The following is a 26597-nucleotide window of genomic DNA, read 5'->3' as shown; positions in this document are numbered from 1 at the left end:
TCAATTTCTGTTTCATTTCACATGAGCTTTGATTGAATTTCAATTCAGTTTAAATTCAATTTCAATTCACTTTCAGCTCAGTTTAGTTTCAATTTTCAGTTCAGTTACAGTTAAATTCAAATCAGTGCAAATTCAATTCAAGCTCATTTTAAACTCAATTTTAATGAAGCTTCAACTTAATTTCAAATCACTTTCAATTCAACCTCAGTTTTGATTCAGATTCAGTTCAGCTTAAATTAAATTTTATTTGAGCTCGGTTTAAATTCAGTTTGTTTTTTTCTCTTTGGACAGTTTTGTGTCGACTGAAAATCAGGAAACAGTGACGGACAAAAATGAAAACGGCAACTAAAAACAGAAGAAATGTGTGATTTTTCTAAATATCTTTTCTTTGTATCCAGGATGTTCTACTGCTGCTCAGATTCTGCAGCCAGCATGTTTTTTTTCTTTTCTGTACATTCTGACCCATAATCCTTTGCTCCGTTACATCACACGGTGTCACACGAGTAGAAACAAGTTTGAGCCGCCGACAGCTCACAGACAGAACGAGATCATTTTACACAGCAGCCTACAGCAGACAAAAAGTAGAACGACAAAGTCACGAGTGGTAGTAAACAGCAGGAATGGATGTACTCCAAGTACAGAGAAAGAGGAGACATGCCAAGGACAACAACAAACAGCAACTGAAAATGGTGAGCTGAAACAAACGAAAACAGCATTTTGAAATGATTGGAAAAGCCAAAAACAATGAGCGGAATGACTGACAACAGTGACAAAAATCAACTGTAAACTGCAACAGAAAATGGCTGAAAACAGATTTTAAATTTTTGGAAAAAACAAAAACAGAAAACAGCAAATGAAAATGACCCAAGGTGACTGACAGGAAACAGCGACTGAAAACGACTGAAAACAACCGAAAACTGCCGCTTGTACGAGTAAAGAAAGCAATGTAAAGCGGCTGAAAAAACAACTCACTGAAATCAGCAACATAACACGACTGAAAAATTAGCGACTAAATACGCCTGAAAACAGCAGCTATAAAATGGTTGAAAACACCAGAAAGCTGAAAAAAAAAAAAAGCAAATGAAAACGGCTGAAAGCAGTGACTTAAAATGACTGACAGGAAACAGAGATTGAAATGACTGAAATCAGCAACATTCAGGGGTGAAAGTAAGCCGGAACGGTCCGGAACTGCGTACCAGCAAAAGATCTGGTGGCAGTACGCCGCTCTTCCACCGTATCTATGGATACGCCGGTACGCCGCCCGGCTGCCTGCTATCCATAGATATCGACCGGAGTTCACTCAGCAGTACGTGAGTGCGCATGCGTGTCTACTTCCGTAACACAGCGATTGTTATGGCCAGTAGCAGCCAATATAAATAGGGGCGCTTGATTTATTGCACTGGGACATTTTCCACAACCAGTCAATAGACGTCAATAAGCGTCGCTTGTGCCGCGACGGGGCGAGCAGTAAATTACACCTGAAATTCCACACGTTCTTGTGATTGGCTGAAAAACTTTCATTAGGATTTACAATGGTTAGCATCGACGGACATTCAGGGGTGAAAGTAAGCCGGAACGGTCCGGAACTATTACTAATAGTTCCGGAAAGAATTTAAAACTACTTATCCCTGGCAACATTACATGGTTTTATAACATCAGCAAACAATGACTGAAAGAACTGAAAACAGTGACTAAAAACAGTTGAAAACAGCAGCTAAAAATGACTGCAGACAGCGACCTAAAGGGACTGGTGGGGACACAACTCAACTAAACAACTCAAAATTGCGAGCCAGAACAAGTAAAAATGTCTGAAAACAGTGACTATAAACGACTAAAAACAAGTCAAAAGAGCGAGAAAGTTTATTCGGGACTTGTTTTCAATTTTTTTGACGCAGTACTTAAAAATGTACATAAATATACAACAGGTCCTGGACTTACGTTGGAGTTATGTTTCTACGGATCGACGTAACTTGATTTTCGCCAAAAGTCGGAACTCCAGCGATAATGTAAACAAAGCCGTTAGGTGCATCACGATATCGATCTTTTCTTCATAAAGTCATGAATACCAACGACTTTCATGCATGTATGAATTATTTTACTAGAAGATAACAACATGTTGACCTGTTTTTACAACTTGACCCAATAACGCTGATGTTCGTCAGCGTTTCATCCTGTTCTGTTTTATCTTGTCTAATTTCACTTCCACTGAGACGGTTTTCCTTTTCTTTCAAGCATCAGAAGAGTCTGACTTATACTTGGAGTCACAATGGAGGGCAAAAAGTTAGAGAATGTAACACAATTCAAGGTGGCGTACAACCGGAGAATGCAAACAAAGCCGTCTTACAGCTCTGCGTGGCAACGTCTTCGTCCGCTCAGCTCCCCAACTAGTTCCACGTAACCAGTTCTGATGTAACGACGAAACGCCGTAAGTCGAGGACGTCATAAACCGAGGACCCCCGATCAGTATAAAAACACTGCTTCTGTCATTTTCAAACACTGTTTTCTTTCTTCCATATACAGCAGTTCATGGGGGGAAATCCTGATTGCTAAATTTGCCTTTAGGTTAACTATTGTCTCACTTAACATTATTATTGAATGAATGAATCATTTCTGAAGCCACTGCTACCTGCCAATAGTCAACAAAAGGTCAGGAGAAATAAATCTAATTGACTCTCTGATCACGACTAAATTCATGACGACACATCTGATCTCAGAGGAAATGAAATAGACAAATCCTCTCCTCTCCAGTCCTGCCATCTTTTTATTTCCCTCCTATCTGAGGATAATCCTGTGGCTTCCTGTGAGGTCGTTCTGAGCTGGAACCGGTTTGTTTTTCTACTGAGGTTCAGGTAGGATGAAGTCACGGCGAGGCTGCTACCCCCGAGGCCGACATCCGTCTCCTCCTGTCATCGTCGGCTTTATCTCCAGGCCTCCGATTCCAGCTTTTAGTAAAAGGTTAACAGAGCAGCGGCTCAGAGATAATCACAAGGCTCTGGTGAAATTCTCCCCGACACACCGAGGCACAATTACACCACTTAGCCTCAAATCTCACGGAGAAAGCTTTCCTGTCCAGGATCTGCACATTTCTGTCGATCAAACCGGAGACAGGAATGAAAGCAGACGCCTCATAATCTATCAGAGGTCAATTCATCACCTTACAGCAGTGATTTGGCCCAAAAAACGACTAAAAAATTCATTTTAAAAGACTGAAAACAACAAGAAACAGCAACACAACAGCAGGTGGAAACAATCGACAACGACTGAAAGACCGAAAAAAATCACTGAAACAGTTGCCAAAAAACAGCAACTGAAAATGGCTAAAAGTTCCTTAAAATAAAGGTTTTTTTTCTTGTTTTGAGAGGGGCGTTTTTTTCCAGACAAAATGATTGATTTGTTGCTGTAAACATATTGGCAGCTTTCTTTTGTTTGTTGCGTTTAGTCTGTTTTCTGTTCTTTCCAGTCACTGTTTTGGTGATTTTCAGTCAGGCTTTTCAGCTTTTTTTTCAGGTAATTGTTCTTAGTTGCTGTTTTCAGTCATTTTAGCTCACTGTTTTCTGTTTTACAGTCATGTTCTAGATGGTTTTCTGATGGTTTCAGTTTTCAGCCACAGTTTTTGGTACTTTTCAGTGTTTTCAATCCTTTTACAGTCTGATTGTTTCAGTTGTTTTCATTGGCTGGTAGGAGAACATTAATACGGTTTGTTTTTTTAGGTTGCTGATTGAAGTTGTTTTCGCTCACTGTCTCCAGTCGTTTGCTGTTTTGTTACAGCGTCGTCAAAAATGTCATTTACAGAAAGAGAGAGGCAAAGTGGGTTCATGTGGGTACAGCTGACCTCGATTCAAAAAAAGAAATTATTTCATGTATTCTACATAGAATTTAAAAAGGACTGCCATCTTGGTGCCATACTGTGGGAATATAACACCAAAGAAGTGCATGAAGTAAACATTTCAACAAAAGCCTTCATTTTTTTATGGTAAAAACAGGCAAAAGATGAGTGCATCAGTGGACAGAGAGAGGTATAACGGGTGCTCTTCAGGATCTAGTGGAAAAAATCCCTTCAAACAACAAAAAGAAGAGAAGTCCGAGGCACTCCGAGTTCCTAAAAGTCCTTTAATAATTCACGGACGGCAGTTTACGCGTTTCGGCCACCACACGGCCTTCATCAGAACATAATACGGTCTGAAGGCCGTGTGGTGGCCGAAACGCGTCAACTGCCGTCCATGAACTATTAAAGGACTTGTAGGAACTCGGAGTGCCTCGGACTTCTCTTCTTTTAGTTGCCTTCATTTTTTTCTTTTGATCGGTCGTCCCTTCAGATGTTTTCATTCCTCTGTCTGCATTCAGGACAGAAAACGGAGCTAAAGAAAAGCTAAAACAAGCCTCCTGGAGATGAGTTTAGCTGCAGCGTGTGCGAACACGGCACTCAGAGCCGACGGCGACAAAAGCCTGGCTGGCTTAGACTCTCCTCTGTCTAAACACTTGTAGCTCCGAGGCCTGAAGGCTCGGAGAGAAGTGGAGCAGGAGGACGAGGCGAGGCCCGGGGCTTCGTGCTGGTATTTACAGATAAGAACCGAACACGGAGAATGCAGAGCTGGGAATCCAAACACCCCAAATGCAGCCGCAGACAAAAGGCCGGCAGCCCTCCAGGACCTTCAGCCATGACACTGTCAAAGCCGGCAGCGGACGGCCCGGCGGGTCGGGGAGGTCGGCGCTGGGGGAGGACGGCCGTGAAGGGGCAGCTAGCTTGTTTGTTTGCCTATTCGCGCTGCAGCTGGACGCTTGCCAAAGGTTGAAGCACTTCACTCCACAGCTCTGCAGAAGAACAGGCTTAGTTCCAGTCAGAGAGCCTCATTTAGTTTAGCTAGTGGAGCAGAGGGGCTCAAACCGGGGAGCAGGGCCCAACGAGAGGCCCTCTGAAGGACCAGGAATGGCTCCAACGCTTTGATCAATCACAAGAAGACTGTTCAAAGATTTGTCTTAGCTGCTTCTTTACATCAGTACTGAACTAAAAATTACCCTCTGTCACCACTGTAGTGTCACAGTGGATAAAAAAAAGACAAAAAAAGAAAAACAATAACATGAACAGCAGCTAAAATGTAACTGAAAACTAAAATCAACAGAAAACTGTCTGAACATGACAAAAAAAATACAAAAAAACCCACAAAAAATGTATTCAAAACTTCCCGAAAATGACCAAAAACGACAAAAACAGTGACTAAAAAGTGACTCAAAACTGAAATCAACAGAAAACAGTCTGAAAATAGAATGGAAAACAGAAAAAAAAGACCAATATTGATTCAAAACTTCCCGAAAATGACCAAAAACTACAAAAAACTGTGACTAAAAAGTGACTCAAAACTAAAATGAACAGAAAACAGTCTGAAAATAGAATGGAAAACAGAAAAAAAGACCAATATTGATTCAAAACTGACTGAAAATGACCAAAAACTACAAAAGAACTGACTAAAAAGTGACTCAAAACTGAAATCAAGACAAAACAGTCTGAAAATAAAACGGAAAACAGAAAAAAAAGACCAATATTGATTCAAAACTTCCCGAAAATGACCAAAAACTACAAAAAACTGTGACTAAAAAGTGACTCAAAACTAAAATGAACAGAAAACAGTCTGAAAATAGAATGGAAAACAGAAAAAAAGACCAATATTGATTCAAAACTGACTGAAAATGACCAAAAACTACAAAAGAACTGACTAAAAAGTGACTCAAAACTGAAATCAAGACAAAACAGTCTGAAAATAAAACGGAAAACAGGAAAAAAAGACCAATATTGATTCAAAACTTCCCGAAAATGACCAAAAACTACAAAAAACTGACTAAAAACAAAAATCTATTCAAAACAGTGATAGAAAATGACTAAAACTGGTGAATAAAAACAGTGAATAAAACAACAGTGTTTGTAGTCGCCGTTTTCTGTTGTTTCTGGTCATTAGTACTGCCCCTGAAATTGTTTTTTCTGACATTTTATTACTGATTTCAGTTGTTTTTAGTCACCGTTTTGTTGCAGTCTTCTGTTTTAAGTCGTTTTAGTTCACCGTTTTCTGTTGCTGTTCTTAATTTGTATACATGTTTGTCTGCTTACACACAGGAAACAGCAGAGCAGTTTGTTTTTAAAACGCAAAGGTCCATTGGTGCAGACGTGTTTCTACATGTGTAGGTCAGAAAGACGATTCAGGAAGTCCGCTTTGTGTCTGAATTCTAATTAAACGGTGAAACACTGGCTGCTCAGAGGATTTTCCACCTCATTTGCAGCTCTGTGAAGCTGTGATATGGTTCAGTGCTTGTTGTTAGTGTCACAGAAATGTGTGTTACTGCAGCCAAAGTTGTTCCCGGTCAGTCAGTTTTCCCTCCTGTGACGCTGCAGCAGAGACATGTATGTAGGAAGGACTGTCGCCCCGGGGATAAAAACTAAAGCTCTACTGATAGACTTTGTCTGCTTAAAAGCATCGATCAAAGTGCTGGAGACGTTTCTGTTCCATCTAGAATGTGACGGATACACAAAACACGTCTTAAAAAAGAAAACACAACAGAGTGACTAAAAACAGAAAGTTAAAATGACTAAAACAGCAAATTAAATGACTAAAAACGTGACAAAATGGCAACGTAAAACATCTAAAGACAGAAAACAATCTAAAAGTGACTAAAAATTACGGAAACACTGACTGAATGCAACTTAAACAACGGGAAACAATACTGAAAACCACAAAAAACCACTGAAAACAGCTGCTCGGAGGTTATTTTTGTTCCCAGATGGGATTTTGAAAACAATAATAGATAAAAAGTAGAAGCAAATGTAGAACACCGACAGTTCTGGGAAAAGAAAACACTTTTTAGTGCGTGTGAAAGTACAAAACAAAGCGAAAAGTTTCCATTTATCTGCATGAAAAATGGGATTTCATGTCCTGAAAGTGGCGTTTTAAGATTTAAAGAACTGTAACCTGTAGCAGCGAGTCGTCCTGAAACTTTAATGGCTCCCTGCAATCTAAACCTGCGAGATGGAAAATACAAAAAAAACATTCCTCCCTGGAGCCAAACAAAAAGGGAATCTGCTGCTCTGGAAGCAGAACGAGGAGCTTCAGGACTCCAGAAGCAGTTTGGCTGTAAAAGCAGAAGAGCCGCGAGTCTTTTAATAATTCACCGAGTCCTCAAATGATCCACGTATATCTGGTCCCAGCCTGAAAAAAAAAAAGACGTCTGTTCTCCTGACATGACGGTCGCAGCTCGTCTCATCACGTTCACACAGGAGATCATTCACATCCCAGCCAATAAAACCAAACAACGAGAGGAGAAATCGGCTTTTATTCTGGTTTCTGACGTGAAGACTGACAGCAGGAGAGTCAGACCGAAATGAAAGTTGTGTTTGTTGCATCAAACAAACAACTTCTTCCCAAACAGCCTCTGACTGAGTGAGAAGTTTAAACGGAAGCCATCGTTAGCACTGCCAAAAAAAATGAATAAAAAAAGCGCATTCTGTAGTTTCGGGTTACAAAAAGTTAACAAAAAACTGTCAAATTTGGGGGCAGAAGTGGCTGAAAACAGCATGAAAAAAACAGCAATGTGAAATGAAATTTAAAACAACGGCAACTGAAGACAGCGACTGAAAAAAAACAATCGACAGATGACTAAAAGCGAGAGAAACGGACAACAGAAGGTCGACTGAAAACGACTGACAATCCTAAACGACTGGAAACTGGGACTGAAAATGATGACTATAAACAAGAGAAAAATGCAACAAAACAGCGCCAAAAAACAGAAAAGACAAACAGCGAATGAACAGAATTAATTTACACAATTAGTCCAATTAATTGTAAAAAAAAAAAAAAAAAAAAAAAACTGCTTTAACTTTTTTTAGCTGCAATTTAAAAAAAATATTTCTGGATTTTTTTTTCCTGTTTTGTAACATTATCAATAATAATAAAATATTTTTAAATGTAATTTATTAAGTAATTTACTATTATTTTACATATTTTTGCTGGTTTGGTTAAATTCTAAATAGTAAAAATGAATATTTTTAACTGTATTTTTTATTAATTTACTCTCATTTTAAAGATTTTTGCTGTTTTTTTAAAATAGTAAATAATAATAAAAATGAAGGTTTTTAACTGTTTCACAAAGACGAAATAGGCCAAGAGAGTAAAAAAGAAATTAATTAGATTAAATATTTAGAAATGGCAGGTTATTCTTTTACAATGTCTGAATGTTCAAATTTTGCCTTTTTTTTTACTGTTTTTAAAACAGCAAAAATATAGTTTTTCTGCAGATATGTCATGTAATTTGTAAGAAAAAATATGTATATTAAAGACTTAAAATAATGTCAAGTTCATCAGTGAGAGTATCAGAAAAAATATGTTTAAAATGATGTCAGAGTGTAGCGTTCAACAACTGGAAAAAAAATTATAAAAATGGGAAATTTGCAAAAAAAGTTAAAAAAAATATTACAAAATTATTCAAATAACAGCAAATACACACGTGGACAAAATTGTTGGTACCCCTCAGTTAAAGAAGGAAAAACCCACAATTCTCACTGAAATCACTTGAAACTCACAAAAGTAACAATAAATAAAAATTTATTGAAAATTAAATAATCAAAATCAGCCATCACTTTTGAATTGTTGATTAACATAATTATTTAAAAAACAAACTAATGAAATAGGGCTGGACAAAAATGATGGTACCCATAACTTAATATTTTGTTGCACAACCTTTTGAGGCAATCACTGCAATTAAACGATTTCTGTATTTGTCAATGAGCGTTCTGCAGCTGTCAACAGGTATTTTGGCCCACTCCTCATGAGCAAACAGCTCCAGTTGTCTCAGGTTTGATGGGTGTCTTCTCCAAATGGCATGTTTCAGCTCCTTCCACATATGTTCAATGGGATTCAGATCTGGGCTCATAGAAGGCCACTTTAGAATAGTCCAACGCTTTTCTCTCAGCCATTCTTGGGTGTTTTTGGCTGTGTGTTTTGGATCGTTGTCCTGTTGGAAGACCCATGACCTGCGACTGAGACCAAGCTTTCTGACACTAGGCAGCACATTTCTCTCCAGAATGCCTTGATAGTCTTCAGATTTCATCGTACCTTGCACACTTTCAAGACACCCTGTGCCAGATGCAGCAAAGCAGCCCCAAAACATTACTGAGCCTCCTCCATGTTTCACCGTAGGGACAGTGTTCTTTTCTTCGTATGCTTGGTTTTTGAGTCTATGAACATAGAGTTGATGTGCCTTACCAAAAAGCTCCAGTTTGGTCTCATCTGTCCAAAGGACATTCTCCCAGAAGCTTTGTGGCTTGTCAACATGCATTTTTGCAAATTCCAGTCTCGCTTTTTTATGAGTTTTTTTCAGCAGTGGTGTCCTCCTTGGTCGTCTCCCATGAAGTCCACTTTGGCTCAAACAACGACGAATGGTGCGATCTGACACTGATGTACCTTGGCCTTGGAGTTCACCTTTCATTTCTTTGGAGGTTGCTCTGGGCTCTTTGGATACAATTCCAACGATCCGTCTCTTCAATTTGTCATCAATTTTCCTCTTGCGGCCACGTCCAGGGAGGTTGGCTACTGTCCCGTGGGTCTTGAACTTCTGAATAATATGAGCCACTGTTGTCACAGGAACTTCAAGCTGTTTAGAGATGGTCTTATAGCCTTTACCTTTAAGATGTTTGTCTATCATTTTTTTTCGGATGTCCTGGGACAATTCTCTCCTTCGCTTTCTGTTGTCCATGTTCAGTGTGGTACACACCTTTTCACCAAACAGCAGGGTGACTACTTGTCTCCCTTTAAATAGGCAGACTGACTGATTATGAGTTTGGAAACACCTGTGATGTCAATTAAATGACACACCTGAGTTAATCATGTCACTCTGGTCAAATAGTTTTCAATCTTTTATAGAGGTACCATCATTTTTGTCCAGGCCTGTTTCATTAGTTTGTTTTTTAAAATAATTATGTTAATCAATAATTCAAAAGTAATGGCTGTTTTTGATTATTTAATTTTCAATAAATTTTTATTTATTGTTACTTTTGTGAGTTTCAAGTGATTTCAGTGAGAATTGTGGGTTTTTCCTTCTTTAACTGAGGGGTACCAACAATTTTGTCCACGTGTGTATCTCCAAAATAATTTCTGCTGATATAAAAACGGTGAACATAGTGTAAATTTATGGTATTACACTGTAAAAATTGTGGAAAAAATACAGATTTTTGATGTTGACATTATTTTGGGGGGATTAAAATGTAAAAAAAAAAATATGAAAAAAAATCTGCAAAATAACAGTAAATTCTTCATTGAAAACAGGTTGTTTTTTCTAGTGTGGTTTGATTCATGGCTGCAGCTTCAGTTCTGGTTTCTGTTTCGTTTAAATTCGTGTAAAACCGCCGTTCTCTCTGTTCTACATTCTGGTTCCTCAAAGAACGACTTGAAATGTTTGGAATTCGTCCTGGAGGGCGGCTGGTGGACCTGCAGACTTCTGACGTGGATGTTATTTACCGTTTTCTTTCATAGATTGTATATAAACTATTATTTTTTTCTCCAATTTTACCAGTTTATTATCAGGGAAAAACTGTAAAATAATCGCAAACTGTTTGAGAAGTCACAGTTAAATTAGGTTCATTTTTTACAGTGCGACCGATGGCTAATCGATTAATAATTTCATCTCTGTCCTCTGACCTACATTTGTTGTTTGAAATGCTTCCAGAAACAGATATTTGGCAGAGAATAAGCTCAGCACACAAGAGTCTCCTTTAAAAGCCTCTCCGGAGGAAACCAAGGCTGGGAGTGATTTAAGATTCACATTCATGGAGAGTTTTCTCTCAGTGTGACGCCGCTGTCCTTCATCACATGATTTTATCATCAATCAAGCTGATTTCTGCTAAGAGAGCATCTATATAACGTAATAAGTGTTAAACAGAGCCACTTCTATAGAAAACATTACACGTCTGAGGCTAAAAACAGCTTTATCAACACTGCGGTTTAGCTAGCAAGGGGCACCATGACAGAGACTTCTGTGGTGGTTAATGACCTCCGACCAAAGCTCATGTAGTCAAATCAAGCTGAAGTTAACAAAGACAGCGTTTATATAACTGTATGTTAATGTAATAAAGACACTTTTGGGACAAATGTTACATGTTCGAGATGAAAGACAGTTCTATTAGCACTTCAGTTGCTTCATCGATTTTATCGGTTATTGATTCACAACCCTGCCGACTATCTGTCAAGTGTTGCTTATTTTCTGGTAGAAACATTTCAAAATAGTAGCAGAAACTATGAGAAAAACAGGAAAAAGCTGTGTTAATATTCAGACAGTCTCAGGGAAATTCATTAGTTTGTGGGGTTTGGCTCTGAAGTGGCACCATGACAGAGACTTCTGTGGTGGTTAATGACTTTAGAAAAGAGTTTACATGGTCAAATCAAGCTGATTTATGCTAAGATAACATCTATTTAACATAGTAGCAGCTTAACAGAGCCACTTTTGTAGAAAATATTACATCTGAGGTTAAAAACAGCTTTATCAACACTGCGGTTTAGCTAGCAAGGGGCACCATGACAGAGACTTCTGTGGTGGTTAATCACCTCCGACCAAAGCTCATGTAGTCAAATCAAGCTGAAGTTAACAAAGACAGCGTTTATATAACTGTATGTTAATGTAATAAAGACACTTTTGGGACAAATGTTACCTATCTGAAGTGAAAAATAGCTCTATTAGTACTTCAATTGCTTTGACGATTTGACTATTGATTGACAACAATGCCGACTATCTGTTCAGAAAACTGTCAAGAGTTGCGTACTTTCAGGTGGAAACATTTTAAAATAGAAAAACAGAGAAAAACAGGAAAAGACTGTCTCATTGTCTTAATAAGCAGACAGTCTGTGGTTTTAAACGGCTGCCACCTCACATATATAATGGTGTCGTTACGTCTTTGTTAATTCGGTCGTGACGAATGATCAGAACGATTTCTGTTCACGGACCAACAGAGTTATTATTGGCATAAATCAAGCCGAACAGCAAATCTAATCAAACAAAAGGAATTAGAGTCTGGCAATAGAATCACGTGTGAGAAGCCTGACGTGATCATTTCCATCTCAGCCCGAAGGCTTCAGCTGAAACCTGCACTTTAATCTGTTTCCTCTCTCCCCTCCATTTGTTCCTCTCTGCCCACCAGTCCAGGTGTTGTTTGGGGGGTTTTCGGCTTTGAACAAACCTTTTCACGACTGTGTTCGAACATGCTGGGACGTCCCACCCGTCTGCTCGCCTTTTTTTCCCCACAAACCCCCCTCCGACCAGCCTTTCCCTTCTCCAACAACACTCAGAAATTATCCCCCTTCAAAGCCGCAGGAAAAAGTAACACGGCGAGGCAGGATGTGTTTTCTGGTACGTTTACAGGATCGGAGGTGGTAGCAGGTATGTCGCTGCTCGCCGCTTTGTGCTTTTTACTGTAATTATGCTGATAACACGGCAGGAAAAAGAAGCAGCAGCTCGTCATTATTCCGCCTCAGAGCCGTGTTTAAGGCTTTTAAACAGAGATTACCAGTTGTTGCCAGACACAAGTGGTGTTTTTCTAAAGTGCACAGCAGCAGATTTCGCACCTTTTTTTAAACTTGAGCTCCGCTAGTAAAAGCCGACGGAGATATCTGAAGGCTGAATCACCCTCCGAGTGTAAACCTGTGCTGATGTTCACCGCTCAGGATGCAAGAAAAACTTCCACGACTTCCCACTTAAACCCAGCGGACACCACTCTTTAAACATCCACAGCTTTTTCAGGCAAAGAGACCCAACGTCACAACTCCTGAGTGACGATAAAACTGCAAAAAAAAACAACTGAAACTGACAGTTATTATTTTATTATTGGCATAAATCAAATTGAACAACGAACAAAAGGAATCAAAGTCTGCAAATAGAATCATGTGTGATCAAACTGACGGAAATCGATTAGTTTGTGGGTTTAGCTAGCAACGGGCGCCATGACAGAGACTTCTGTGGTGGTTAATGACTTCCGACTAGGCTTGGGCGGTATCCAAATTTTGATACCGTCAAACTTCCTTCACATTTTACCGGGGTATACGGTATTACCGTGACTATTACTGTTACTGGCTTGTGCCTTCACGTTCGGAAATTGAATACTGGCAGCAGTGAGTGGGTGGTTGATTCGGAGATGCGTCCTTAGGTTAGAGGTGTTTCCATCTCTCGCGATCACCTTTTGATTGCAGAATTTACAAATTGCTTCATCAGTATTTACCGGCTCTCCTTTCTCGTTTGCCTGGAACCCGAAATACTCCCAAACTGCAGAAGTTGTTCTTTTTTGACACCAAGTCACTCCGTGCGGGATCTGCCATCCCCCCCCTCTCTCTCTCCTCCACGCTGTCACGACATCACATTCATAAACTTTATGGAAAGTCTCCAAAAGTAGGCGAAAACATAACTGTTTGAGTGCTACTGGACAGAGAATCAATTTTAGGCATTAAATGACTTTTATTTAATATTTAATCCTTATGTTAACCTTTCCTGCTCAGCTCCCGACCGTGGACAGGAAGGAGGACAGTTCTCCAGGGCCAAAGTTACTGTTGTTAAACCCCCTTCACTTCCTCAGCAGTCGTAGAAGGCAAAGACACAGGAGCTCGGCCTTACTGAAGAATACTGCAGCCTTTATTGTAAATTAACAGCGGCTGAACCATACAGTCGCGCTAACCCAGCAGCTACACACCTCTTCTCTCTTACTCCCCGAACAGAATGCCGTCTTCCTCCTCGCGCTGCATTCAGGGTCGCTCAGACATCTCGCTTTCCCCCCCTCTCACACACACACGCTGCTCTCTCTCCCTCTCTCATAACGGAGCCACACACTCTCATAACACTTATCTCCTGTATAAGAGCAGAGCATTTTTTTCATGACGGTACTGGAACTGATACCGCTGCTATTTTAAACACCGGCGGTACACAGTATTACCGTAATACCGCCCAAGCCTACTTCCGACCGAAGCTCGCACAGTTAAATCAACTAAAGTTTACAAAGACAGCGATTACATAACTGTATCATAACCAAGCCACTTAACGCTGTCGTCTATCAACACAAACAGAAAAAGCACGAGTACAGTGAAAGTACAACAGTCTTTTTTTCTCACTGCTGTAATCAACAAAATCACAGTAAGGCTACTATTTGTTGCACAAAGGAATTTTTGAAGACTTTATGAGCAAGAACTGCAAATAAAAATATTAGTTTTGCTCATTAGTTTCATTTACTTGAGCGTAACAGACATTTATGTGCAAAAATGGGCCAAAAAAACCCATAAAATTCATCAATTTCTGTAAAAATGGGAAGTGACGTCTCCTGAGTGATGTTAAAACTACGAAAAAACCACCAGAAAATGCATTTAATAGATAATTAATTCAAAGATGAGCTTTCAAAACGAGCCAAAACATGTCGGCTACTCAAGTTTTCCACCTATATCTACAGGAATTCCCCTCACCAGTGAGATTTTCGTGGTTTTCATGCAACAATTCACTTTTTCTGTCCCCTTAAGTTACGCAAAAATGTACCAAGGACAAAAAAAATCTGCTTGAAAATATCAGGGTTTTTCATGCACAAAGCAAGTTTTGACATTGAAAATTGAGAATATAAACAGCAATTAGCCAGTTTTGTCAAAAATGTCTGCAAAATAACAGCAAAAAAATCAGCAAAATACAGCAAACAATCTGTGAAATCTGACAAAACAATTGGTAAAATACAGCAAAAACAAAATATATTCCGAAAATTTGTGAAATATAATTTTTAGAAACAAACTGAGCAGGGTTTTTCATGCACAAAGCGAGTTTTGACATTGAAAATTGAGAATATAAACAGCAATTACCCAGTTTTGTCAAAAATGTCTGCAAAATAACAGCAAAATACAGCAAAAAAATCTGTGAAATATAGCAAAAACAAAATATATTCCCAAAATTTGTGAAATATAATTTTTAGAAACAAACTTAGCAGGGTTTTTCATCCACAAAGTGAGTTTTGATGTCCCTGAGAGACGCTTTATTGACAGAAACCGAGAATATAAACAGCAATCAACCAGTTTTGTTCATTGGAATTCAAATTACACAAACATAATAAAACATTTAGGTTTAAAAACCCTGAAAAAGCGAAACCTGCTAAGCTTTAAAATCCACTTCTCATCTTTGCAACCAAACATCTTCAAACACTGAAATCCGTCTGGAGTCTCCAGCAGCAGAAAATAAAACTAAAAGATCCCCTAAACTTCTCCAAACTTCTCTAACCTTCAGCTGCTTCTGCATCGCCATCATCATCCACAAAGTCAGCATGCATTATAGATGAGATGTCTCCTCAGACAACAGAAGGACGAGCAGCGAAAACCAGCCGAGAACACAAACTCCTCTCTTCTTCCTCGCCACCTACGAGCTCCGGCTAACCTGCCGGTGTCACCCGTGAATAAAACATGAGCAAACGCGCAAATCCTGCGAGTGGCGGCGAAGGAGACGGCGAGCAGAGCCGGTAAAACGTGACCTACCGCATGCAGAGATCCCTCGTAGACACAAGCTCCTGGAATAAAACAGAAACACAGCGTTAGAGGCCGGCCGTCGACACGCGGAAAGAAGCTGCTTTTCCTCTCAGGGATGATGGAAATCTGTCGCTGTAATTCCTGCAGAGGTTCAGGTCAAACAGCAGATCAGCGTCGATCGATTTCCTTCAAACTGGAATTTCTGAAAGACCTCAGATTGGAGTTTGTGATCGATACGAGAAAAGCATGCAGCTGCAAACACATGTTCAGACTGATGGAGAGTTTTTATGATGCAAATATTAAGGATTTTCTGACTGATGTGACCGCAAAAGTCTGTAAAATATATTTTTAAAAAATCAGTAAAATATATTTTTAAAAATCTGTAATTTAAAAAAAAAAAATCTGCAAAGTATATTTAAAAATCTGTAAAATACAGCACAAATAAAATCTGTGAAATATAGAAAAAAAATCATAAAAGACATCAAAAATGTAAAATAACAGCAAAATCATTAAAATACAGCAGAAAATCTGTGAAATACCAGCAGAACAATTAGTAAAATACAGACAGAAAATCTGTAAAATATATTTCAAAAATCTGCAGAATATATAAAAAATATATAAAATACAGAAAAAATATATAAACTATATCAAATAAATCTGTAAAACATATCAGAAAATCTGTAAAATACAGCAAAAATATCTATGAAATAACAGCAAAAAAATCTGTGAAACACACAAATATACATATATATCACTTCATAATAAAATATATTTTAAAAATCTAATCTGTTATATATTTATATTTTTATCCATAAAATCTAGCAAAAATAAAATGAGTAAAATATATTTTAAAAATCTATGAAATATAGCCAAAAACCATCTGCAAAATAGCAAAAAAAATCTGTAAAATATATTTTTAAAAAATCTGTTAAATACAGCAAAATAATTTCTGAAATATATTTTTTAAAAAATCTGTAAAATACATAATTAGAAATTTGTAAAAAAAAAAAAAAAGGTTGAAAATACATTCATTCAGCATTTTTTTCTCTTTTGTTAAGTTAATAAATTAATTATATTTATACAGTATAAATTCGTATATTTTCAGTTATTTAAAAGCTTTGTCTATTAAATTAATAAAAATTTAAATTTTTGAAGCTACTCTACGTTCTCTTTGTATTTTACATTGTATTTTTAATCTTTTTATAATATATATTTTTTACAGTGTATAACCAAAGATGTCTTTATTAATTGATAATGCTTCTTCTGGTCACAATAAAAACCCAATAACTGAACCCAACAATGTCTTGAACACATTTCTTCCTGAACTGCATCTGAGATTTCAGGATAAACTTATAAACCAGCTGGTTCTGTGATAAATATTGAATTTCTGGTTTGATTTGTATCCAGAGACGACCTTCAGACCTCCACATTATTCTGAATGTGAAGCTTTTAATAAGGCATGAGCTCCAACGTGTGAATTTCTCTAAAATATTCAGAGTTTGCTGCTTTTTTTCCTTCACATCTTCATCAGGATGAATAAGGTGTAAAATGAAGCCGTTTCCGATGAAGAATTCATGGATTCAGCTCAAACTTCCACTGAAACATCAGAAAAGAAAAACTTTCTGGGTGCAAACTGCAGTAAAACTGAACCGCAGCAGCTACAAATCAGATTCTCATTAACAGGCCAAGTAGCGTGTCGCTAATGCTAAAGCTAAAACAAGCTAATGTTGCCACTAAACTGCTTTAAGCTTATCTAAAAACACAAACAATATTCCCTTAATTCCTCCACAAAGAGAAACATTCACAGAAACACTTGTTTACCTGCTGGAGAAGTTAGCTTTGCTTGGCTAACAGGAGCAGCTACATGCTAGCTTTAGCATCAAGACACTGCTTTCCTATCAGCGCTGGCTAGTTAGCATGAAGCTAATGGAACATTTCTTCTTCTTGGAAAGACTGATAACCTCCATCCTCAAGCTGAGTCTGACTTCAATCACCTCCACCTGTGGGTCCTGCGCACCTGATTTAGCCCCGCCCCCTGGGCATCTGCAGCAGCCAATCAGAATCCAGAGCCCAATCTTCCATGTCCCTGAACCCATGGGCTTTTTTTCCTCACATTTTCAAGTCTTTTCCAAGGTTTTTAAAGTATTTTTAATGATTTATTGTAGTTTTTTAGTAATATTTTCTGATTTAATGATTTTAATGAGTTTCTTTTTGATGTTTCCTTGCCTTTTTAAATGATTTACTGCATTTTCTAGTAATTTATAGTTTATTTTTGGTGCCTCATTGCCCTTTTTAATGATTAAGTGCCTTTTCTAATGATTTATTGTCTTTTGTAAGAGCTTTATTTATGAATTTTATTGGTTTATTTATTCTGTTTGATGTTTTCTTTCCTTTTCCAGTGAATTATTGTCTTTTTATTGACCGTTTCATTGATTTACCTATATTCTTTTAATGTTTTATTGCCATTTATGATGATTAATTGTCTTTTCTGTCTGTTTTATGGATTTATTGTTTAATTTTACATGTATTGCTTCATTTTCCAATGATTATTTGTTACTTTTTAACGTTTTGTTGTGGGTGTTATTGATTTATTGTTTTATTTTTAATGTTTATTGCCTTTCCTAATGATTAATAGTCTTTTTTTTAAAGTTTTTCCTGTCTCTTTTATTGATTTATTGTTTGTATTGTATAAAAAGGAGGACAAGAAGGAGGAGGAGGAGGAGAAGAAGATAACTAAGGAAAAGAAGGAAGAGAAGAAGATAACTAAGGAGAAGAAGGAGGAGAAAAAGAAGAAGAAGGAAACGAAAAACAATTAGGAGAAGAAGATGAAGAAAAAAGACCAAGAACAAGAGCAAAATGATGAACAAAAAGAAGAAGAAACGGAGGACAACGAAGAAGACGAATAACAATTAGAAGAAGAAGATAAATAAGAAGAAGGAAGAGGAGGAGCTTGGTAGAACTTTGACTCTGAGAGGATCTCTGTGCAGCAGGTTGAACAGAAGCAGGACAGAGTTCGTGGTTGTTGTTGTTGTGACAGATGAAGTCTCAGGAGTCAGATCTGAACATCAGCTGGACTGGTTGGTCCCTCTGGATCTGGAATATTTAACCAGCAGGGTTTGGTTCCAGGATGGAGCTCTGAGCTTCACATTATTCTATGAAGCTCAGTCATGAATATTTAAACGTCTCCCAGCTCAGATCTGTCAGGAACCAGTGGAGATATTCCAGAAGAAACAAATTCTACTGCTTCTGGTCCACAGGTTTAAATTCTACTGGGTTCTGACTCCTCTGGGACGATATTTTACTGGATTCTAGCAGCCTGAAACACAATTTTAGTCTGAAGTTTGTTTCAAAGTTTGCAGCTCAAGAGACAAGAAGATTTATCATTTAAAATCAATTACACTTCTAAAAAGATTCATATTTTAACACGTTTTTTGAACAGTTTACTATTACTTTACAGATAAATTCTAGATCATATCTAACAAAAACAGGAAAAAAATATTTTTAAATGTTTTAAAAATGCAAAATAATAAAAGAAAATCTGGAGACAGTTATGTTAAATTTGCATTAGAAAAGCGGCTAAAATGTGAGTTTCGGCTCATTTCTAGAGCAATTTTAACATATTTTACCATATATTTTACATTAAATCAATCATTTCATGTCTTTAGAGTGGTGATATGTGACTGCACGGTGCTTTAAATGTAATATATTGATGCTTTTTCATAAAATCCAAACCCTAATGGTGCTGCAAACCCCAAAATCTCCACTTGATGTATTCTGGCTGCAAAATCCCCCTCTTGTGCCGGTGTTCATTCAGAAATCCTGCCTACTGACACTTTATGTTCACTGATTTAATGTTCTGGGCAAATCTGAAGACCTTAAAGTTAAATTTACAACTGGAAATGTGACTTTTGCACATAGGAAACTGCAGGAAGCCAGCTAAAACGTGACTTTTTGCAAATTTTTATAGCGGCTTTAATGCATTTAATCACATAATTTGCATTCTAGAGTGATGATATGTAACTATATGGTGCTTTAGATGAGACATATTGATGCTTTTTCATAAAATCCAAACCCTAATTGTGCTGCAAACTCGAATGATGACCTCTTAATGATGAATTTTGACTGCAAAATTCCCCCCTTGAGCAGCTGTTCATTCAGAAATCCTCTCTAAGGACACTTAAAAATCACTGATTTAGTCTTCTGGGCAAATCTGAAAACCTTAAAGCAAAATTTACAGCTGGAAATGTTAGTTTTGCACATCTGAAAATGCAAAAATGCAGCTACAATGTGATTTTTTTTGTTCATTTCTACAGCAGCTTTAACATATTTTTGCACATATTGTTGCATTATATCAACCATAAAAAAGTGATTAGAGTGATGATATGAGACTATACGGTGCTTTAAATGTGATATACTGATGCTTTTTCATAAAACCCAAACCCCAATTGTGCTGCAAACCCCAAAATCTCCACTTGAGGATGAATTCTGGCTGCAAAATCCCCTCCTTCTGCAGGTGTTCATTCAGAAATCCTCTCTAATGACTCTTTAAACACTTTATCTAATCTGCAAACCTCAAAGTTTGGATGCAGGTCCTGTTTTTATCTGTACTTGGGGAATAAATGAGCTTCCCTGTTGCAGAAATCAGTGAATTTAGTCCCTTCCAGAGAAACTAAACCATCATTCTGGTCAGAACTTTCTGCATTCTGACACATTTATGGAGAGATTCGTGATTCAGCAGGAAAAGTAGAACAAATGTGACTTGATGGAGGGTCCGGGATAACCCCTGACCTACATAAGAAACCGGACAAGTGGATTACTGGAAAGAAAAGCAGCAAAGAAAAGAGAAAAAAAAATCACCCACCGTGGATCCCGCCGGGGACGGAGAGGATCCCGGCCAGAGCGCCAACAAACATCCACCATCCAGCGGCCATGGTCGCAGCCAAACGGGGGGTTTAAATCCAAAATCCGGAGAGTGAGAGCTCAGATCTGCGGGGAATTAACGCGGGTTTTCTCGGTGCATCCCGGTGAGAAAAGAAAAAAAAGATCCAGGAATGTTCGCTCGGAGCGGAGCCTCGGAGCGCGCCGGGTCCGACTCCGGAGCGCTGCGCTCTGGGCAGAAATGCGGCGCAGCGGCGGCACCTGGAGGAGCTCCGTCCGCTGCCCGTTCTCCCTCCGCACCGAACTCTGCTCCACTAAACCCGGCGAGGAGCTTCGGTTCCTTCCTTCCTCCGTTCTCCTCTTCCTTCTCCGCCTCGGTGCGGCGGCAGCAGCAGCAGCAACCGGGAAACAGGCGCAGACAGGCGGTCGGAGTTGGTGCGCTCCCGCAGCGAAGGTTGCGGTGTTTGAAGTGACTTCTCTCCCCCTCCTCCACGCTCCTTGGCCGGCCTCCCCTCCTCTCCGGCCGGGAGGACGTCCCGCCTCTCCCCCTCCACCTCATAATCTCACATGATGGAGACTCCGCCGGGATTAAAACACGAGAATTATTTTTTTCTTTCTGAGGGCAGTTCGCTGATCTTAGATCATCTGACGGATTCATCCCGTTTAATCCCATTTACAGCCGCAAATCTGCCATCAGAAATACAAAAATATAGACATGTATGGAGAAAAAAGTGCAGATTTCCTCCTCAATTACTCAGTCAGTGATTCTCTAATAGCAGAAAAACCTTGTGGTACAATTATTATAATTATTATTAGTTGATTGAATGTAACATTCAAGTAAAAGTAGCGATCAAACGGTTAGCTAAAACTTAGAAATAAGTGAAAGTAATGTATTCCCTAGATGTTTTATCAGATTTTAAAAGATAACTGATGAATGATATTAAATGAAATTATGAAAACATATAGTGAGCTAACTATCACATTTAACTAACTACTCATAGCCAGTTATTTATTACTATTAGCTAATATTTTGACATCGTTTGCTAGTTTATCTAGCTCTTTATCACTATTAGCCAACTGGATGCTAGTTTAGCTAACTATTTATTAATGTTAGCCAGCTGTTTGCTAGTTTAGCTAACTATCCATTGCCATTAGTCAACTGTTCGCTAGTATAGCTAACTATTTATGACTTTTAGCCAACTGTTTGGTTCATTTAGCTAACTATTAATATTAGCCAACTGTTTGCAAGTTTAGTTAACTATGTATGACATTTAGCCAACTGTTTGTTACTTTTAGCTAACTACTTATTGCTATTAGCCAACTGTTACTTTTAGCTAACTATTTTTTTAATATTAACCAACTGTTTGTTACTTTTAGCTAACTATTTATTAAAAATAGCCAACTGTTTCTTTGTTTCGCTAGCTATATATTTCACGTAGCCAACTGTTTGCTAGTTTATTTAACTATTTTTTTCCTATTAATTAACTGTTTGTTACTGTTAACAAAAGTATATCTAAATTTTGCAAATTATTTATTACTGCTAGCCAACTATCTGCTAGTTTAGCTAACCATTTGTTACATTTAGTCAACCGCTTGTTACTTTAAGCGAACTATTTATTACTATTTGCAAACTGTTTGCTAGTTTAGCTAGTTATTTATTACTATTAGCCAAGTGTTTGCTAGTTTAGCTCACTATTTATCGATTTTAGCCAATTGTTTCTTTCAGCTATTTATTATTATAAAAAAAAGATAAGATAAGATAATCCTTTATTACTCCCCGTGTCCGGGGAAATTTCCCATGTTACAGCAGCATACATCATACAGTAGAGCAACAATAGCAACAGTAAACAACAACAATATAATGATAAACACAATCACAATCACATATGTCCAGGAGTGTAGGAAGGGAAAGGTGGCTTATGGAATGATGTGAAGTACAGAGAAACTCTGCAGATTATGTGGTACGGGATTGTGTGAAGCAGTCCATTTTTGTGTAAACATCAGCCAGTGATGCTGGTGTTGTGAAGTCTAATAGCAGATGGAATGAATGACTTGCGATAGCGTTCCGTATAGGTTAAGTGTCTCAGTCCAGTGCTGAAATTGCTACCTTGAGACTTCACAGTGTCATGCAGTGGGTGGGAGTGGTTGTCCCTGATGGATGTGAGCTTTGCCAACATCCTCCTCTCACCCATCTCCTCTATAGAGTCCAGGGAACAGTCCAGCACAGAACCGGCCCTCCTGACCAGTCTGTTATTAGCCAGTTGTTTGGTACTTTTAGCAAACTATGACTTCTAGCCAACTATTTATTATCCTTAGCTACCTATCCATTACACAGCCAATTACCTATTTCTATTAGCTCGTACTGTAACCTACCGTTTGTTAAGTTTAGCTCACTGTCACAAACTAATCGATTATTATGCTTAACCAGCTAACTAGTTATTGCTGTTAGCCAACTGTCTACTTATACTATTACTATTTATTACTTTTAGTTAACTGTTTGTTATTATTGTACACACACGATTTTTTTTACAGTGTACATATTTACAATAAAACAAACTTTGAAAAAAGAAAATAAGTAAACAGTGTAAATGCTGGTGTAAAGTGCCAGGCCTTCCCAACAGCCTGCTCACTGGACTGAGCTTTGAAAGGTTCCTCCAGGGTTCTTTAAACATCCCCAGAGTTCCTCCTAATTCTAGGAGAGCATCCTGCTTCCCTTTATCACACTTAAACCCACTTTTATCACCTATGGAGTCGTTACATGCTGCTGTTATATTAACATCAGGACCTTAGAGTGTCTCTCTGAGCCCACTTTGCTGTGAGTTATGTGTTTATAGTGACCTTAACATGCTTTATGGTGTTTTTATCCCCCGCTGTATAATTATTAGCCTCTTTCATTGAGCTTATAGTGCCTTTATCTCACATAAAGACATTTAATCCTGCATAAACGCCCCTATTATACTCTTATCTCATTGAAAAAAGTATGTCTAAACGGAGAGCGGCTCTAAGGTGAAGATGTTCCACTGCAGGTGTTGTAAAAATAATTAAAATTATTAGAATTATTGGTTAAACCAACACAAAACTACACAAACTAGATACATAATGACACAAATGAGATATGAATCAATAAAGAAGAGACACAAAACGACACAAAATGACAAAAATAAGACCCAAAACACCAAAAAGAAGAGAGAAAACAACAAAAACGAGACCAAGAACACCAAAAATGAGACACCAAAAGACCCAAGATCAGATGCAAAATGACACAAACAGGAGATAAAACAATTTACAATAAGATTCAAACACTCAAAGATGTCAAAAAATTTACCCTACTCTACAAGGGCTGGAAAAGTAAATCCTTCGGGTTCTCTTCCAAGACTCGACAGTTTCCTCTCACTAGGTGTCAATGAATAATTCAAATGTGACTGTGTTGAGTCAAACACAACACAGAGTCACTTTAAGTCGCCTTGAGGGACTTTACAGAGGTTTTCTAGTGACCTGATAGCATCAAAAGCTCTTCAGGAATCCTTCCCTTCTTTGATAGCATCTGTATTCAGTGTTTGAGTTAAAGGTCTTCGTCCAGGATGTCTCTGTTCTTGACCGCATTCATCTTTCCTGCAGCCGGTCTTCCTGTCCCTGCAGCTGAAAAACATTCCCACAGCATGATGCTGCCACCAACTATTTATCACTTTTAGCCAGTTATTTATTACGTTTAGCTAACTATTCATTACTACTATTAGCTAACATTTTGACCTACCGCTTGCTATGTTTCGCTCACTATTACTCACTTTCAGCGAAGTATTACTATTAGCCAACAGTTTGCTAGTTTATCTAACTATTTATGACTCCTAGCCAACGTTTTGCTAGTCTACCTAACTATTTATTACTATTAGCCAATAGCTTGCCAGTTTAGCTAATCATTTATGACTTTCAGCCAAATATTTATTATGTTTGGCTAACTATTCATTACACAGTCAATTATCTATTACCATTAGCTAACAACTTGACCTACTATTTGCTGTGTTTAGCTCACTATATGTCACTTTTAGTTAACTATTTATTATTATTAGCCAACTGTTTGCATGTTAAGATATTTCTGATTGTTAGCCAACTATTTGCTAGTTTAGCTAACTGTTCATCAATATTAGCCAGTTGTTTGTTACTTTTAGCTAACTGTTTATTACTATTAGCCAACTGTTTGCTAGTTCAGCTAACTTTTTATGACTTTTAGCCAACTATTTTATTACATTTAGCTAAATATTCATTACATAGTCCATTATCTATTACTGTTAGCTAACATTTTGATCTACCATTTGCTATGTTTAGCTCACTATTTGTCACTTTTAGCTAGCTGTTTTTCAGTATTAGCCAACTGTTACTAACTTTCAAGTAAAAAAAAAAAAAAATTAGCCAACTGTTTGCTAGTGTAGCTAATTATTAATGGATTTTGGGCAACAGTTTGCTCCTTTCAGTTAACAATTTATTACCATTAGCCAACTGTTTTGGTTTTTTTGAAGCTATGACTTTAAGCCAAATATTTATTATTGCCTGTGGTGTCATATGATCTTTGGGTTCTTCTTTACCTCTCTCACCAAGGCTCTTCTCCCCCAGCTGCTCAGTTTGTCCAGGTGGCCAGCTGTAGGAAGAGTTCTGGTACTCCCAAACGTCTTCCATTTAGGGATCATGGAGGCCACTGTGCTCTTAGGAACTGTAAGTGCAGCAGAAACTCTTCTGCAACCTTGACCAGATCTGTCCCTCATCACCGTTCTGTCTCTGAGCTCATCAGGACGTTCCTTCGACCTCCTGATTCTCATTTGCTCTGACATGCACTGTGAGCTGTAAGGTCTTATGGAGACAGGTGTGTTCCTTTCCTAATCAAGTCCAATCAATGTCATGAAACACAGCTGGACTCCAGTGAAGGTGTGGAAGCATCTCAAGGATGATGTTTTACAGCTTTCAACCACATCTGCTGTTTTTACTCTATAAATGACAACAAAATGACAAAAACAAAAACAAACAATCCTCTTAAATCAACAAATCAACCGAAATTCCTGCATTTATTTCACAGCTTTCAGCCAGATCTGAGTAGCTTAAATGTGTGTAAAATATTGATTGAAATGTACTTTTTGCAGTTAATAACTAAGCCGTGGTGCATTCTGGGTCACCTGCAGCCTGTTTTCTGGTTTTTCTTGGGTGTAATGTTTAATCAGAGGAAGGCAGGACTGAGATTCCTCAGTGTCACATGTCGGTAACCTGATCTGCACTCGGCCCTTTTGTCCTCGGCCAGAAACAGGGATCAGAATCAGGTTTTCTACCTTTGAACAGCTTCTTTCCTTCTTTTTTCTTTCTTCTGCACCAACTATTTGGAAGCAGGAGGAAGATTAACAGGAAAAACCCGCAGCTTTGACCTCTGAAAACTTAGAATATCGAAGTTTTTTTACATCTTTTTATGGTCGTTTTGTGTCTCATTTTGTTCGTTTTACGTATCTTTGTTGCCATTTGATCTGGCCGTTCTGCATCACATCTGGGTCATTTCACATCTTTATGTGGTCCGTTTTGTGCTCCAAGTGTCTATGTGGTCGTATTGTCGCTCTCTGTGGCCTTTTTTTTTAATCACATTTTGTTAATTTTACATCTTTATTGTCCCTAAATGTGTTTTTGTGGTCATTTTGTGTCACATTTACGTTGTTTTAAATCTTTTTGGTCATTTCCTGCCTCATTTTCTACATTTTATACATCGTTGTTGCCAATTAAAGTGCATTTCTGGTTGTTTTGTTGTTCTTTGTGGTCATTTTGTGACTCATTTTGTAGTTTTACGTTTTTGTGGTCATTTTGTGACTTGTTTTGTTCATTTTACAGGCTTTTTTGGTTATGTTGTCACTCTCCACGGCCGTTTCCTGCCTCATTTTATTCATTTTATACGTCTTTGTTGCCATTTGATGTCTTTTTGTGGTTGTGTTGTCACTCTTCGTGGTCATTTTGCATCTTTTGTGGCTCATTTTGTTCATTTTGCACGTCTTTGTGGCCATTTGATGTGTTTCTGTGAATGTTTTGCGTCACATTTTGGTTGTTTTACACATTTTTGTGTCTCATCTTGTCAATTTTACACAACTTTTGTTGACATTTGTTGTCTTTTTGTTCACTTGGCATCATATTTTGATCAATTTACATCTTTTTGTGGGCATTTTGTTTGTTTTATATCTTTTTGTGTTCATTTCC

The 26597-nt window shown here is 37.9% G+C and overlaps 1 protein-coding gene and 1 long non-coding RNA gene across 2 annotated transcripts in view; one reads left to right on the top strand and one right to left on the bottom strand.

Moving 5' to 3' along the window:
* The window catches only part of fras1 (Fraser extracellular matrix complex subunit 1), a 338079-nt gene extending 317590 nt beyond the window's left edge, over positions 1-20489 (bottom strand). The window contains 2 exon segments of the mRNA XM_051951259.1: positions 15513-15544; positions 20365-20489. Coding sequence (XP_051807219.1) covers positions 15513-15544; positions 20365-20434 — 102 coding nt within the window. The 5' untranslated portion in view covers positions 20435-20489.
* LOC127534895 (uncharacterized) overlaps positions 1-26597 on the top strand; it is a 382765-nt gene that overhangs the window by 341104 nt on the left and 15064 nt on the right. The gene's annotated exons all lie outside the window — the stretch shown is intronic.

This window comes from Acanthochromis polyacanthus, chromosome 7 (genome assembly GCF_021347895.1).
Source record: "Acanthochromis polyacanthus isolate Apoly-LR-REF ecotype Palm Island chromosome 7, KAUST_Apoly_ChrSc, whole genome shotgun sequence".
Lineage (NCBI taxonomy): Eukaryota > Metazoa > Chordata > Actinopteri > Pomacentridae > Acanthochromis > Acanthochromis polyacanthus.
The sequence above is the reverse complement of the archived record's forward strand: the minus strand, read 5'-3'. Positions and strand labels throughout refer to the sequence as shown.